This window comes from Miscanthus floridulus, chromosome 1 (assembly GCF_019320115.1).
Source record: "Miscanthus floridulus cultivar M001 chromosome 1, ASM1932011v1, whole genome shotgun sequence".
Classification (NCBI taxonomy): Eukaryota; Viridiplantae; Streptophyta; class Magnoliopsida; order Poales; family Poaceae; genus Miscanthus; species Miscanthus floridulus.
This window is the reverse complement of record NC_089580.1, coordinates 141487011-141499687: the sequence shown is the minus strand read 5'-3', so window position 1 is coordinate 141499687 and position 12677 is coordinate 141487011. Positions and strand designations below refer to the sequence as shown.

Sequence of the window (12677 nt, the reverse complement as noted above, 5' to 3'; positions counted from 1 at the left end):
GTTTGTAGAGAACCCTGTGTGCGCAGAGAAGTGTTCCCCTTGGGTGGAACTGCCTGGGGAGACGATAGAGCCTGAGTCCTATATGTTCGTGGCTGGGGATAGCAAGGGAGTAGACCGGGTTAGTCTAGTTCTGAAGCAAGTTAGTGATGCATACGGTGAGTACCGAGTAGGACTGTCACAAGCATAGTACGCACGACCGGCTGAATTTTAGGTCTCGCCAGCCTGCAGAAGATCCTTAGAAATAATCCGCATAAGCATATTCACTAAGCACAAGATTAGCTAATCGCGAAAGCGACATATCGATATTTATATTCGCTAATCACTCGCTCGCTCAGCCAGAGTCAATAAAATATTCATGCGCGAAAGCGACATATCAAGCATAGTACGCACGACCGGCTGAACTTTTGGTCTCGCCAGCCTACAGAAGATCCTTAGAAATAATCCGCATAAGCATATTCACTAAGCACAAGATTAGCTAATCGCGAAAGCGACATATCAATATTTATATTCGCTAATCACTCGCTCGCTCAGCCAGAGTCAATAAAATATTCACGCGCGAAAGCGACATATCAATATTTATATTCACTAATTGAGCGCTCGCTCATCCAGCGTGCATAAAATATTTGAGATTGAAAGCGACACTTGCCTTGAATAGTGAAGTGGTTGAGCCACTCCCGGTGAGTGCTCGGGTACTGTTCATATCCCGAATTTGAATAGTAGCCGCGAATTTGAATAGTGAATCTGAATTTGAATAGTGCTGTGAATAGTAACTCAAGAATTTTAAAATTTTGAATTTGAGTTCCGAGTTTGCTTCTCTTTAGAAGGTACCCCTTTTCGTATTGGTATCAGAGCCTGGTTATTATATTTTGAATTTAAGGGATTTAATATAATCTGTTGAAGATTGAAAAGTTACATTATTTAAATTTGGAAGTGAATACAGGAAAGACAGTCACTACTAAAGAGAATATAAATATAAGGTGTAGATTAAATAGTTCTGAAGAACATACTTGGCATACATCTCACGGACAGATAAATTTAATAGTTGATTTGATACATAACTTTTACATATCTTGGGGAAAGAGGCAAGACGACCTAGAACTAAAATTTGATAAGTTGCAAAAGGGACATAAGCACCTTCAAGAGCAATATTCAGCTACTAATAATAAATTAGATTTAGCTTTACAAATTTTAGAAGAAAATAAAGTTTCTCTAGGTAAAATTAACCAGAATAGTGATTATATTAAAAAAGATATAACTTTCCTATATAAGAAAACTTATAATAATATTGTTGAGCATAACAAAGAAATTGTGTTATCATCAGCAGGAATAGTTGAGTCCACTAGATCTTTAAATTCAGAAAGATGGAAGTATTTGAGAGCCTGTCTAGGAGAGATAAGTCACTCCAGCTAGTAAATAAAGACATAAGACCTCTAAGTTTTAAAGATAAACTAAAAGGAGGATGTGAGGATATTGAAACCTTAGAAGAAGTGATAGACTTAGAAAGAGATCTTGAAAGATATCAGAAAGATACTTTGAGAAAAATAAGGCCTCAACAAATATATCAAATGGGATGGTTTGAAAATAAAAATGGATTATATAGAATATCTAGAGAAGTAGAATTAAGTGTATTAACAGAACCAGTTCTGCTAAGAATTGTTAGTAAACAATTTGAGAATGCTTTAAAATATTCAGGGTATAAATATATACATCAGGGAATGTATATAATTGGAATTAAAGGAATGACAAGGAAAAAATTAGGAACCAAGGTTCTAATAACTTTATTAGATAAAAGATGGGACTCAATAAATAAAGCAGCATTAGGATTTTTAGAAGGTGATATGAATGAAAATATGTTGATAACATATATAGCTCCAGACTTAATAATGCCAGTTAAAGAATTTATAGATAAGATGGCATTCGGATTTCAAACTAAAGGATATGAAGAATTTAAAGGAACGAATTTATTAGTAAGCATAGAATTTATAGGAAGGTTAACCAATAGAAGTGGAACCAGATATAAGGTAAATGTGAATAATATTGTAGAAAGTATGCAATCTAAAGGAATAAAATTTATGAGTCCTCTTAAAATAAGTTCTGAAGAAAGAGCAGGAGAAGAATGGAATATAAGCTCATTAATAGAACCAAAAATTTTAAAACAACCTAAAGATTACATAAGCTATGAAAATAATAGAGGGTTGACTAGTATTAGGTTTGTAGATTATAAAGAACAAAGTTTAGATGATTTAGAAGCATCCAGTTCAGAGTCAAAAGTAGAAGAAAATAGAAGGCATAGCATATGTGAATTTATGGAAAAATTAGATATAGATAATGAAATAAATCATTATAAGCAAAAGCTAAGCAAAATTCATGATGAATATAAAACCTCCATGATATGCAAATGGGCTGCTATAAGAGAAAGGGAACTCTACTTTAGACGAGAAATATGTAGACTTGAAAATATCAAGAAAGATAGAGAATTAAATGCTAAGAAACTTAGCATTCCAATAAAGAAAAATGACTTTGTGTCAAAACAAATAGATAACAGGGTAAAAGAAGTCCAAAAAGAATTAGAACATAGCAAGGATAAGATAAATGACATAGAAGATAATGATATAAGCGAAGATGAGCAATGGGAAATTAATAATAAGCTCTTCCTAGAAAGCTATGAAGAAGAGGATGAAGATACAATTGAGATATGCAGTAATAACTCAATAACTCTCATAAACCCCTTAGAAAATAAAGAGTTACCTAAAAATAATGCCATAGAAGCAATGGAAATAGATCCAAGTACATCAAAAAGAAGACGAGGTCCTGAAATAAAGATAGAAGGAGAAAGTGAGAGACCAACTAGACAACCAGGAACTTGGCCTCCAGAAAAAGAACCTGCATATAGATATATACCTGGACAATATAAGCATATGGGTTCAAAAAGAAGAGAATTTGAAAAGAAGGTGCAATTCCAGAATTATAAAAGTGATGGTGCTATACTAAATTTAGCAGCACATGATCCTATAGATTGGTCAAATATAATTAGCATATGGAAAGGATTGATAGTCCAAAAGTATATACAAAATCAGCATAATATTGGAAATAGAGTAGAAGATATGATTACATATTTAGAAACATTTTTAGGTGAATCAGTCAAAGTTTTATGGGAACAATGGGTAGAAGCTTTCCCTAACCATTATGCCCAATTAAAAATGGCTGGTAGTAATCCATATAATTTTGCAAATATCATATCAAGCATTGTAATAGGTGAAGATCCTGAATTAGGATTTACTATTTTACAGAATGAAAGATTAAAAGAAATAGAAAAATTGTCACTGACAAGCTGGAAAGGAATAAAAGAATTTTCTCAACACTATTTGTATAATGCTACTACTGCCAAGCAAGGCTATAACCAAGGTATAGTAGAAAAATATTTTAATAAATTACCAGAGCCTTTAGGTTCTATGATATTAGAAGAATATAAAAAGGAAACTATTGGTAAAGAATATAATATCTCTCAGGCTATAACATTCGTTTTCAAACAGTTAAGAAAAATATGCACGAATATACAAGCCCAAAGATCAATGAAGCAATCAGATTATAATTTCTGCAATAAAATAGTTCAAATACCATTGACATATGGAGAAGAGAGATCTAGAAATAAAAAATATCCTAAGAATTATAAGAAAGGAAATGTAAAGACAAAGAGACGTTATTTCCTTAGAAGATCAGACAATAGAGCACCATTCCTCCACAAAAGGAATGTAAGAAGATATAATCCTAGAAAAAATTATGATAGTTCATGTAGATGCTTTATTTGCAACTCTCCTGATCACTTAAGCAAAACATGTCCTAACAAAGACAAGAAAAGGTATTCCAATAAGCAAGAAGAACAAGAAAAGGTTCAAATAATAGATAGTGTGAATGAAAATATCTTAGTCTGTGATGATGATATAATGGACGATGAATCAATATATTCAATTATAGAGACAGATGAAATAGAATATGATGAAGAAAAAGAATCAAGTGATGAAGAGTTAGATTTAATTGATGAGTTAGCAGGATTAAAAATAGAAATGATGGACCAAATAAACTATGAACACAAGTGGGATCATAAAAAAGGCGATCCTAATATAAAATGTGTATTTTGCATATATTATCAAGATCCAGCAGAAAGAGCAACATGTAGGCTATGCTTAAGACAAGCATGCATGTCATGTTTAAAACAGCAAAGCAATATGAAAAAGAATTTAGAAGCTAAAATAATATATGAAGAAAATAAAGTGCAATCAGAAAAGAAAGTAATTCTAGAGGAAAAAAGAAACAAATATTTAAATAATATTCCACAAGAGTTTCTCATTCCTAGATTAAGTTTTAAGACTGAACAAACTTTGTCATACTTTACCCGTGATGTTAAAGATATAGTTTGGAAGAAATATGCTGAAAGGCATTACAAAACCTTTCATGATATACAAAAATACTTTATGAAATTATACCAAGGTAAAGAAAGACATCTAGGAATAATTGTGAATGCAAATACTTTTCCTTTACTTCATTTTGATGATAAATTAATTGTTAAGCCTCATCAAAGATTCTTAATATTGAAGGCTGATATAAATTTGAAATATTTCAGAAGTATACAAAGAAATATTGGAGATGATATATCTTTGCAGACTATTATTGATCATGGATTAGTTCATGATATATATGGTACACTTGAAGAGATACTCCAATCAGACCTTGGAATAGCTATCAAAGAAGCTTGTAAGAAATTAGCATGCATTCAAGGTAGATACAAAATTAAGTTTTGTTCTAATCCCCCAAAATTTACACAACCAATAAGACCAGCATGCCATGATATATATATTACAAAGGGATCATACAAATTTCCTACTACATGGAATTCAGACTCATGGCAAAATTATGAAGAGTTGTTCGTAAAAGACACGAACCATGATAATTGGAGAATTTTCAGTGAAGCAAAAGAATTAGAAGGAAATACCAAGTTTGCTCCTGAATATTATATGATGTACCAAAATAAAATAATAAAAGTATTCTTGAGAGAATACTATGGAAGATATAGTATAATACAAAGAGAAGTTGGCAGATTAATAAAGCCAAGTTATGGCAAAGAATGCCAATTACGAAAAGAATATCGTGAATTGTTGTCCTGGTATGAAATATGGCAACCTGAAGAAGTGGACAACGAAGAAAATATTGAAGAGTCAATATAGACTCAGTTCAATAACAATATAGTCATACAAGAAATATACCCCTTATGTTGATAAGGTTTATCAACAATTTGTCCGGGGGAAGAGATAAAAATAATACATGCCATGGAGATAATACCGCATGCCACATGCCATGGAGATAATACTGCATGCCTATCCTTGATTTGATGTTTGCAACATCAATCATTCGGGCGTGGAAGACCATACCAAAGAATATTCAGAAGGATACTATCTGCGTGCGATGGAGGATAGCGCAAAAGGAATATACAGTCACTCTACTGTACTACTGTAGCTAGGACAATTATTCTCTGTCCAGCTGTCCAGGCAACAGTAAAGTATAATAATTGAAGACGTCGGCCGCTTCCTTAAGCAAGAAGGCTCCTCAATTAAATAATTGAAGCTTCGCCTCGAAGGAACTCCAGAAGATAAGCACGAAGGACGCTCCCTCCATGCTATAAAGCGGGACGCCGGGCGCATTCATTCATCATCGAATGCTCAAGCAGAAGACAACCACCGAAGCCTCAGACACCCACTCTCATCCACCACCCACTCCACCAACTCCACACCCACACACATACACATGAAGACATGATCTCAGAAGCTCTCTGAGAATCATCCACCACGAATAGTAATCACCCACTACCGTTGTATCACTCCACTTTATAAATTAGAGAATAAAGGAGGTCCCCGTGATCATCCTGAGCTTGTAAGGTAATCCCTAAGGTTTGTGCTAAGTGCTTGGGGTTTCCCGAAAGGGAAAGCCGTATGTAAGCTTGCTCTGTGGAAATGAATTAAGCTTTTCCATTTGAATCCCTGCCTTCCTTTAAGCTCGTTCATATGGGGCGATGTCTCTATGCTAGGGACCCTAGAGGAGAAACCTCTGCGTGTGTTGTTCTCGTGTTAGCCTTGATAGTGGCGTTTGTAGAGAACCCTGTGTGCGCAGAGAAGTGTTCCCCTTGGGTGGAACTGCCTGGGGAGACGATAGAGCCTGAGTCCTGTGTGTTCGTGGCTGGGGATAGCAAGGGAGTAGACCGGGTTAGTCTAGTTCTGAAGCAAGTTAGTGATGCATACGGTGAGTACCGAGTAGGACTGTCACAAGCATAGTATGCACGACCGGCTGAACTTTTGGTCTCGCCAGCCTGCAGAAGATCCTTAGAAATGGCCCGGGAGCGTACCGGCTGCACAGAAAAACTCCACAGACACACGTGAGAGAGAACGGTAAATACTGTAGCAATACTGTAGCGCGAAGAGAGAAAGAGGGAAGGAGTGGAATAAAATATGGAATAGTGGGTATAGAGTATGGGATAGAGATAACACGGTGCGGAAAAAATAGGTATAGAGTACAGAATCTCGATGACTATGATAAAATATTTCTTTTTAGAAATAAAAATAGAGGTGGACAAGTACGAATACATAAGGAGCTTGAGCCGGAGCCGTTTTTTTAATGGAGCTAGAGCTCTGCGAAGCCAAACAGGCCTACATGTCCATAGTATATATAGAGGTGCCAACGCAGGCATCTTCGGGCAATCCATCACACTTCGCCAAAAAGCAGCAAGAGCTAGCTAGAAATGATGGCGTCGGAAGGGCTGGCAACAGTGGTGACAGTGAAGCTCGGCTCCTTGAGCTGGAACAACTACTCGAGCGGAGGAGCACTCAGGCTTCTATCCCCTGCGCAACCCAGGTACTCCTATACATAGGGTCTCGTTTAGATTATAAGTTTTTTTACTCTTTCTTCATCACATCAAATCTTTAGACATATGCATGGAGTATTAAATGTAGATAAAAAAATAACTAATTACACAGTTTGATTGTAAATTACGAGACGAATCTTTTGAGCCTAGTTAGGCCATGATTGAACAATAATTGTCAAATACAAACGAAAGTGCTAGTATTTGGCACCGTAGCACTTTCGTTTGTATTTGACAATTATTGTCCAATCATGGCCTAACTAGGCTCAAAAGATTCGCCTCGTAATTTACAATCAAACTGTGTAATTAGTTATTTTTTTATCTACATTTAATACTCCATACATGTGTTCAAAAATTTGACGTGATGGAGAAAGAGTGAAAAAACTTGCAATCTAAACCAGACCTATGAGTATTGTTGCCACTGAAATTTAATTAGCTTGGTTGGCTACTGCCTACTGGTTAGGTTAACACGCAAACGAACTGAACGTACTGATCGATTTCTTGGCCGGGTGCAATGCCGGCGCCTGCTAGTGTGCACGCACTGCGTGCATGCTCATCATCCAGCTGCAGCAGAGGCGTGGCAGGGAGATGGAGCGCGGCCGCCTCATCAGCCACCTCGGCTCCGGTCGACAGCAGCTCGGAGTTGGAGTGGCCGCCGGTGCCGCGGGAGCAGGTGGAGGCCATCCGGTCGCTCAACGGGTGGGTGGCGGAGAACATGCTCCCGCTGCTCACGCCCGTGGAGTCCGCCTGGCAGCCGCACGACTACCTGCCGCGCTCCGCGGCGGCCGGCTCGGAGGCCAACAAGGCGTTCACGGAGGAGCTGGCCGAGCTGCGGGCCGCCGCGGCGTGCCTTCCTGACGACGTGCTCGTGTGCCTGGTGGGCAACATGGTGACGGAGGAGGCGCTGCCCACGTACCAGAGCATGTTCAACCGCACCGAGGGCGTCGGCGACGACACGGGGGCCAGCGCCCTCCCCTGGGCGCGCTGGCTGCGCGGCTGGACCGCCGAGGAGAACCGCCACGGCGACCTCCTCAACCGCTACCTCTACCTCACCGGCCGCGTCGACATGCGCCAGGTGGAGGTCACCATCCACCACCTCCTCCGCAACGGCATGGTACGTATACGTGCGTGCGCGTGCATGTTCATGTTCAAAATTAAACTGATTAAACGACTGATTAATAACCATGCATTCAAAAAATTAAAGGAAATGCTGATGCCCAAGAGCCCCTACCACAGCATCATCTACGCCTCGTTCCAGGAGCGCGCCACCTTCATCTCGCACGGCCACACGGCGAGGCTCGCGGTGAAGCACGGCGACCGCACGCTCTCCAAGATCTGCGGCGTGGTGGCCGCCGACGAGAGGCGGCACGAGGCCGCGTACACCAGGGCGAGCGCCGAGCTCTTCGACGTGGACCCGGACGGCATGGTGCGCGCACTGGCCTACGTCATGCTCGGGAAGGTCACCATGCCGGGCCTGCTCATGTCGGACGGCCTCGGCGACGGCGACGGCGACGGCGGCGGCGACAGCCTGTTCTCGCGGTTCTCCGCGGTGGCGCAGCGCGCCGGCGTGTACACGGCGAGCGACTACGGCGACATGGTGGAGCACTTCGTGCGGCGGTGGCGGGTGGCGGACCTCGGGGGCCTGTCCGGCGAGGGCCGCCGCGCGCAGGAGTACGTGTGCGGGCTGGCGCCCAAGATCCGGCGGATGGAGGAGCTGGCGCACCGGAGGGCGGCCCGCGGGGAGCCCGGCATGGCCCGGTTCAGCTGGATCTTCAACAGGGCCGTAGTGGTGGGCTGAGCCTTTTCCTCAGGGAATAAACTCAGACTCTTCGTGGGCCGTGTGTTGTATCCATGCTTGCTTTCTTTTACCGATCGAGTATTGCTTGCATGAAGGTCATATAGACCGTTGTATCTACTCTGCTGTGTTGCCGTCTACTTCCTCAGTTTGAAAATGTAAGTCTGTCTTTGTCTTTTTCCTTACTACGTGAAACTTCTCTGACTTCCTTCAAATTGAAAGAGGGACAAGAAAAAATAGAAGAGGAGAAAGAGAGGTGAATGAGCCGGCCGGCCTCTATCCATTGGTCCTAGTGTTCATGTACAAACTTTTTTGACCCTTAGGGCGCCGCTAAGATACTTATTATCTACCATAATAATACAAAGATGCGAAAATCTTTTGTGTGATCGGAAAAAAAAACAAGGAACGGAGGGAGTACTTATATTCTTCCCTACAACTATGTGAAATGGTTGAAGTTAACAACGAACAAAGACAATTACGTTTTCTTGTAGGCCGTGTAATAGCATGCTTGTAATTGTAAGATCATTTTTTCCCTAAGAAATAGCCAAATAGGAGAGGAAGGACCCTACTGATCTATTTTTATTTTTTTTAAAAAAGTAGTACTACCAAAAATTTCGCGTATGGTACATACAAAGAGAGAGAGAAAAGGAGCTGGACAAAAAAAAGGTCATCCTGACATCCTTTGGATGGCCAATGCTAGAATTGAGTTTTGAATGGCATTTATTTGTTGCTTCATAAGTTTGTAGTAAGTGATCTTATTCTCTTAGTCATAAGAGATGAAGTCGATTTTATTTTAATTATCTAAAAAATTCTATGTTTTCCCATATCCTCAAAAAAGTGAAGCCGCTTAGAGTGGATTTTTTTTTCTTATAATAACTTAAGAGTGGGTTTGGGCTCGTCTTTATGATGTGTGATGTGCGGCCTGATTCTGGAACATCAACTCTATCCTGTAATAGCTGGTAACCCCAGCACCCTGTTTTTGGTCTCCATGAAGCTGGAAGAAGCCTTCTGTCCAAAAAAAAAAAATGTCTAAAGAGTAAAACTTTCATTAGCAAACAAAGTATTCTGATGGTGAATCCAGAATCATATATCTTAATGACAATATTGACTTACTTGCTTCTATCTAGGCCGGTGATTGAATTTTCAAAACATTGACTTGTCGGAATTCCAAAATGAAATATATTTTAAATTCGATGGAGTATTTGAAAATATAGAGCCCCAAACGGTTTAGAACCAAAAGACATTCCAGATGCCCTTTACATGGATTTTGATGGGAGCAGTCGAGCAGCACAGAAAATATCGGAAGCGTATGCGGTATTATTTCTTCCTAAGAGCTTGTTTGGATGCTTATGTACCTATCTCAATCCATATGTGTTATGATGGGTTGGTGGGTTATTGTAACATCTCTGGTGTTACGAGCTTACCTAGCTCTGATGTTAAGGCCTCGGGGGGGGGGGGGGGGGGGGGGGGGGGGGGGGGGGGGCGAGGGTAGCAAAGCAAGTTTTCGGGCTAACAAGTTAAAACGCATATGATAGGAAAAATAAATTCTGCAAATAAAAACAAAATACGACTGGTGTATAGCGCTTAGGTAGAAATGATGAGCAAATGGGGTAGATAACCTTTTGTAACTTTAGATGGTTGATATAAAAAAATGTGTGTTGAATGAGAAGCTATTACACCACTCATGAATATCAAGTAGGGTTTAAAGCTAATTTTTATTGGACAAAAATACTATGAAATTTATACATGGCACTGAAATAAAGTTCGGAGTAGGAACCTTGTAGATAGCAATGAAATACTCGCGGTGGGAAAATGACATTGCTAGCTAACATTTCTACTAGCATATAAATGCAACTTGGAAATCAAGTTTAGTCAAGACTTGAGAGATTTTCAAGTTTGAAAACAGTGCGACGATGCTTTGTTAGCCAATTAATTCCACGCAATTTAGCTAGACAGTTATGCCATGTTTCAGCTCTTGTTGGTAGCTCGAGTGAAAGGTCCTTGTGTGGTTTTGGTAATTGAGTGACAACCTAGGTGGACTAATTGTGTTTATATGAGATACACAGGTGATTAGTCCATAGGTACATGTGTGTGAGCAACATATGCCATGAAGGTGGAAATGGCTCGGAGATGTTGCAAAGCTCACACATGTGATGATGAAGGAGCTCATTACACATGAGACATGACATTGAGTCATGTGATCAAGGTGGAGAAGATCAAGACATGACTTGGCTTGATGGACCGGTTGCAAGCGTGAAGGGCAAGTTGAAGGCTTTGGAGCGATGGACCTCGTGGCAGTGAAGCTTGAGCAAGACTTGACGCCGATAGACGAAGGCAACAGTGAAAAGCAAGTGAAGTCAAGATCGATGAACCAATATGATCACGTGATGATATTAAGTGGATCATACCATTGTTGATCATGTTGGTGCATGTGTTACATCGACATTGGAGGAGATGAAATGGAATGCGCAAGACAAAGGTATAACCTAGGGCATTTCATTTCACCGGTCATAGGTGTGTAGAGAAGTTGATGACCGGGTTTAGGATAGATGGCCATACTATCAAGAGGGGCAAACTTGTCTGCATATCGATCATCTAGTGCCACTCGAGTGATCTAACTTTGCATCGTCGCTAGGATCGAGTGGCGTGACAAGTTGAGTGGCTAATCCTTTGGAAAATGTTTGTGAAAAGCTAACACACATACACATGGTGGTGTTGGCACATTTGCAAAAGAGAAGAAGTTGGAGTTGATGTGGATCAACTCGGTGAAGACACGGAGGCGAAAGGTGATACACATTGTGTTTAGCACTTTGGAGCAAGGGTTTGAAACTTCACCGGTGGAGTGTTCGCCCATAGAGTGCAGCTAGTCCGACGATGCCACTGGCGCCCTGTATAGAAAAGACAGGGTTTCACAGAGTGCATCGGACGCCGGTCACGCAGTGACCGAACGTTGGGTCCTACGTCCGGTCAGTGGCGCGCAGTGAAGGCCGCCCTTGGTCTCTTGACCGGATGCAGGCGACCGGACTCTGGCTAAACACTGTTCAGCGTCCGGTCCCACTGACGTGGCAGCACAAAGAAGAGGAGAACCGACCGGACACTGATGCTGCGTCCGATCGTGACCAACCGGACGCGTCCGATCATGACTGGAACCTTACTCGAAGTAACCGGACGCTGGGTCCTGTGTCCGGTCATTCACTATAGTGCGTCCAGTCTTGGCACTGTGCTGCGTCCAATCATCACTTGACCGTTGAGATCAAGCGACTGAGGTTGAACGGAGGCGACACATGGCGTGCATCCGTTGACCGGACGCTGGCAGGGTGCATCCGGTCGATCTGACCAGAGCGTCCAGTCGCCCCGAGCTGTGCTCAGTGAAGGGGTACAACGGCTCTATTTTCATGGAGGCTATAAATAGAAGGTGGTTTCAACCATGGCTGTGGGGGGAGCACCTAGGGGACTTTGTGTCCATGCTTAAGAGTGCTTGGGAGCCCTCTAACTCACATCTGCTTGATAGCTGTAATAGAACCGACCAAATTATAAGAACGTAAGTACAAAAACAATCACCGAAGTGATTAAATTCCTGTACTTAAGCTCCCATAATCCCGGTAGTCTGGAAATCACGAAGGACTTCAAACAACTCCCGACATACAAACCAAGACCGTAGTGATTCAACGCAACACATCATTCGTTACAATATTTCACAAGTGGCATCCGGATTACATCCATCAGAGTTCAAATAAAATATTACAAACCAAGTTCAAATTTACGGAAGCAACATAGTTTAGTACATAACTTCATAGTTTCAAATACATTGCCAGATCTTAGTCATGTCCCACCAAAAGCATCTTCAGGTACGAGAAGTAGGAGAGACCACGCAAACGGTCTAGTCTTCATCCCCAGCCGGGAGAAGGCAATACTTGCAGCAACCAAAGTAGAACTGGTCATCTGCAACAGGTGGGAGATAAACCCTGAGTACGG

The 12677-nt window shown here is 41.1% G+C and overlaps 2 protein-coding genes across 2 annotated transcripts; both read left to right on the top strand.

Moving 5' to 3' along the window:
* Window positions 1-2090: 2090 nt before the first annotated feature.
* Window positions 2091-4683, top strand: LOC136464343 (uncharacterized). Its single transcript, XM_066463304.1, has 2 exons — window positions 2091-4488; window positions 4622-4683. The coding sequence occupies exons 1-2, from the start codon at window positions 2307-2309 to the stop codon at window positions 4681-4683; spliced, it is 2244 nt and encodes a 747-aa protein (XP_066319401.1). The 5' UTR covers window positions 2091-2306.
* A 1003-nt stretch (window positions 4684-5686) lies between these two features.
* Window positions 5687-8985, top strand: LOC136542636 (acyl-[acyl-carrier-protein] desaturase 4, chloroplastic-like). Its single transcript, XM_066535164.1, has 3 exons — window positions 5687-6900; window positions 7439-8021; window positions 8112-8985. Exons 1-3 carry the CDS (start codon window positions 6788-6790, stop codon window positions 8703-8705), a joined length of 1290 nt encoding a protein of 429 aa, XP_066391261.1. The 5' UTR covers window positions 5687-6787; the 3' UTR covers window positions 8706-8985.
* Window positions 8986-12677: the final 3692 nt, after the last annotated feature.

Bases quoted from the DNA above. Each gene is read 5' to 3' on its own strand.
- LOC136464343 (XM_066463304.1), top strand. From the start codon at position 2,307: ATGGAAAAATTAGATATAGATAATGAAATAAATCATTATAAGCAAAAG. The intron at 4,489-4,621 runs GTAAAGAAAGAC...GAAATATTTCAG, and splicing joins CTTTATGAAATTATACCAAG to AAGTATACAAAGAAATATTG.
- LOC136542636 (XM_066535164.1), top strand. From the start codon at position 6,788: ATGATGGCGTCGGAAGGGCTGGCAACAGTGGTGACAGTGAAGCTCGGC. The intron at 6,901-7,438 runs GTACTCCTATAC...GGCGCCTGCTAG, and splicing joins CTATCCCCTGCGCAACCCAG to TGTGCACGCACTGCGTGCAT. The intron at 8,022-8,111 runs GTACGTATACGT...AAAAAATTAAAG, and splicing joins ACCTCCTCCGCAACGGCATG to GAAATGCTGATGCCCAAGAG.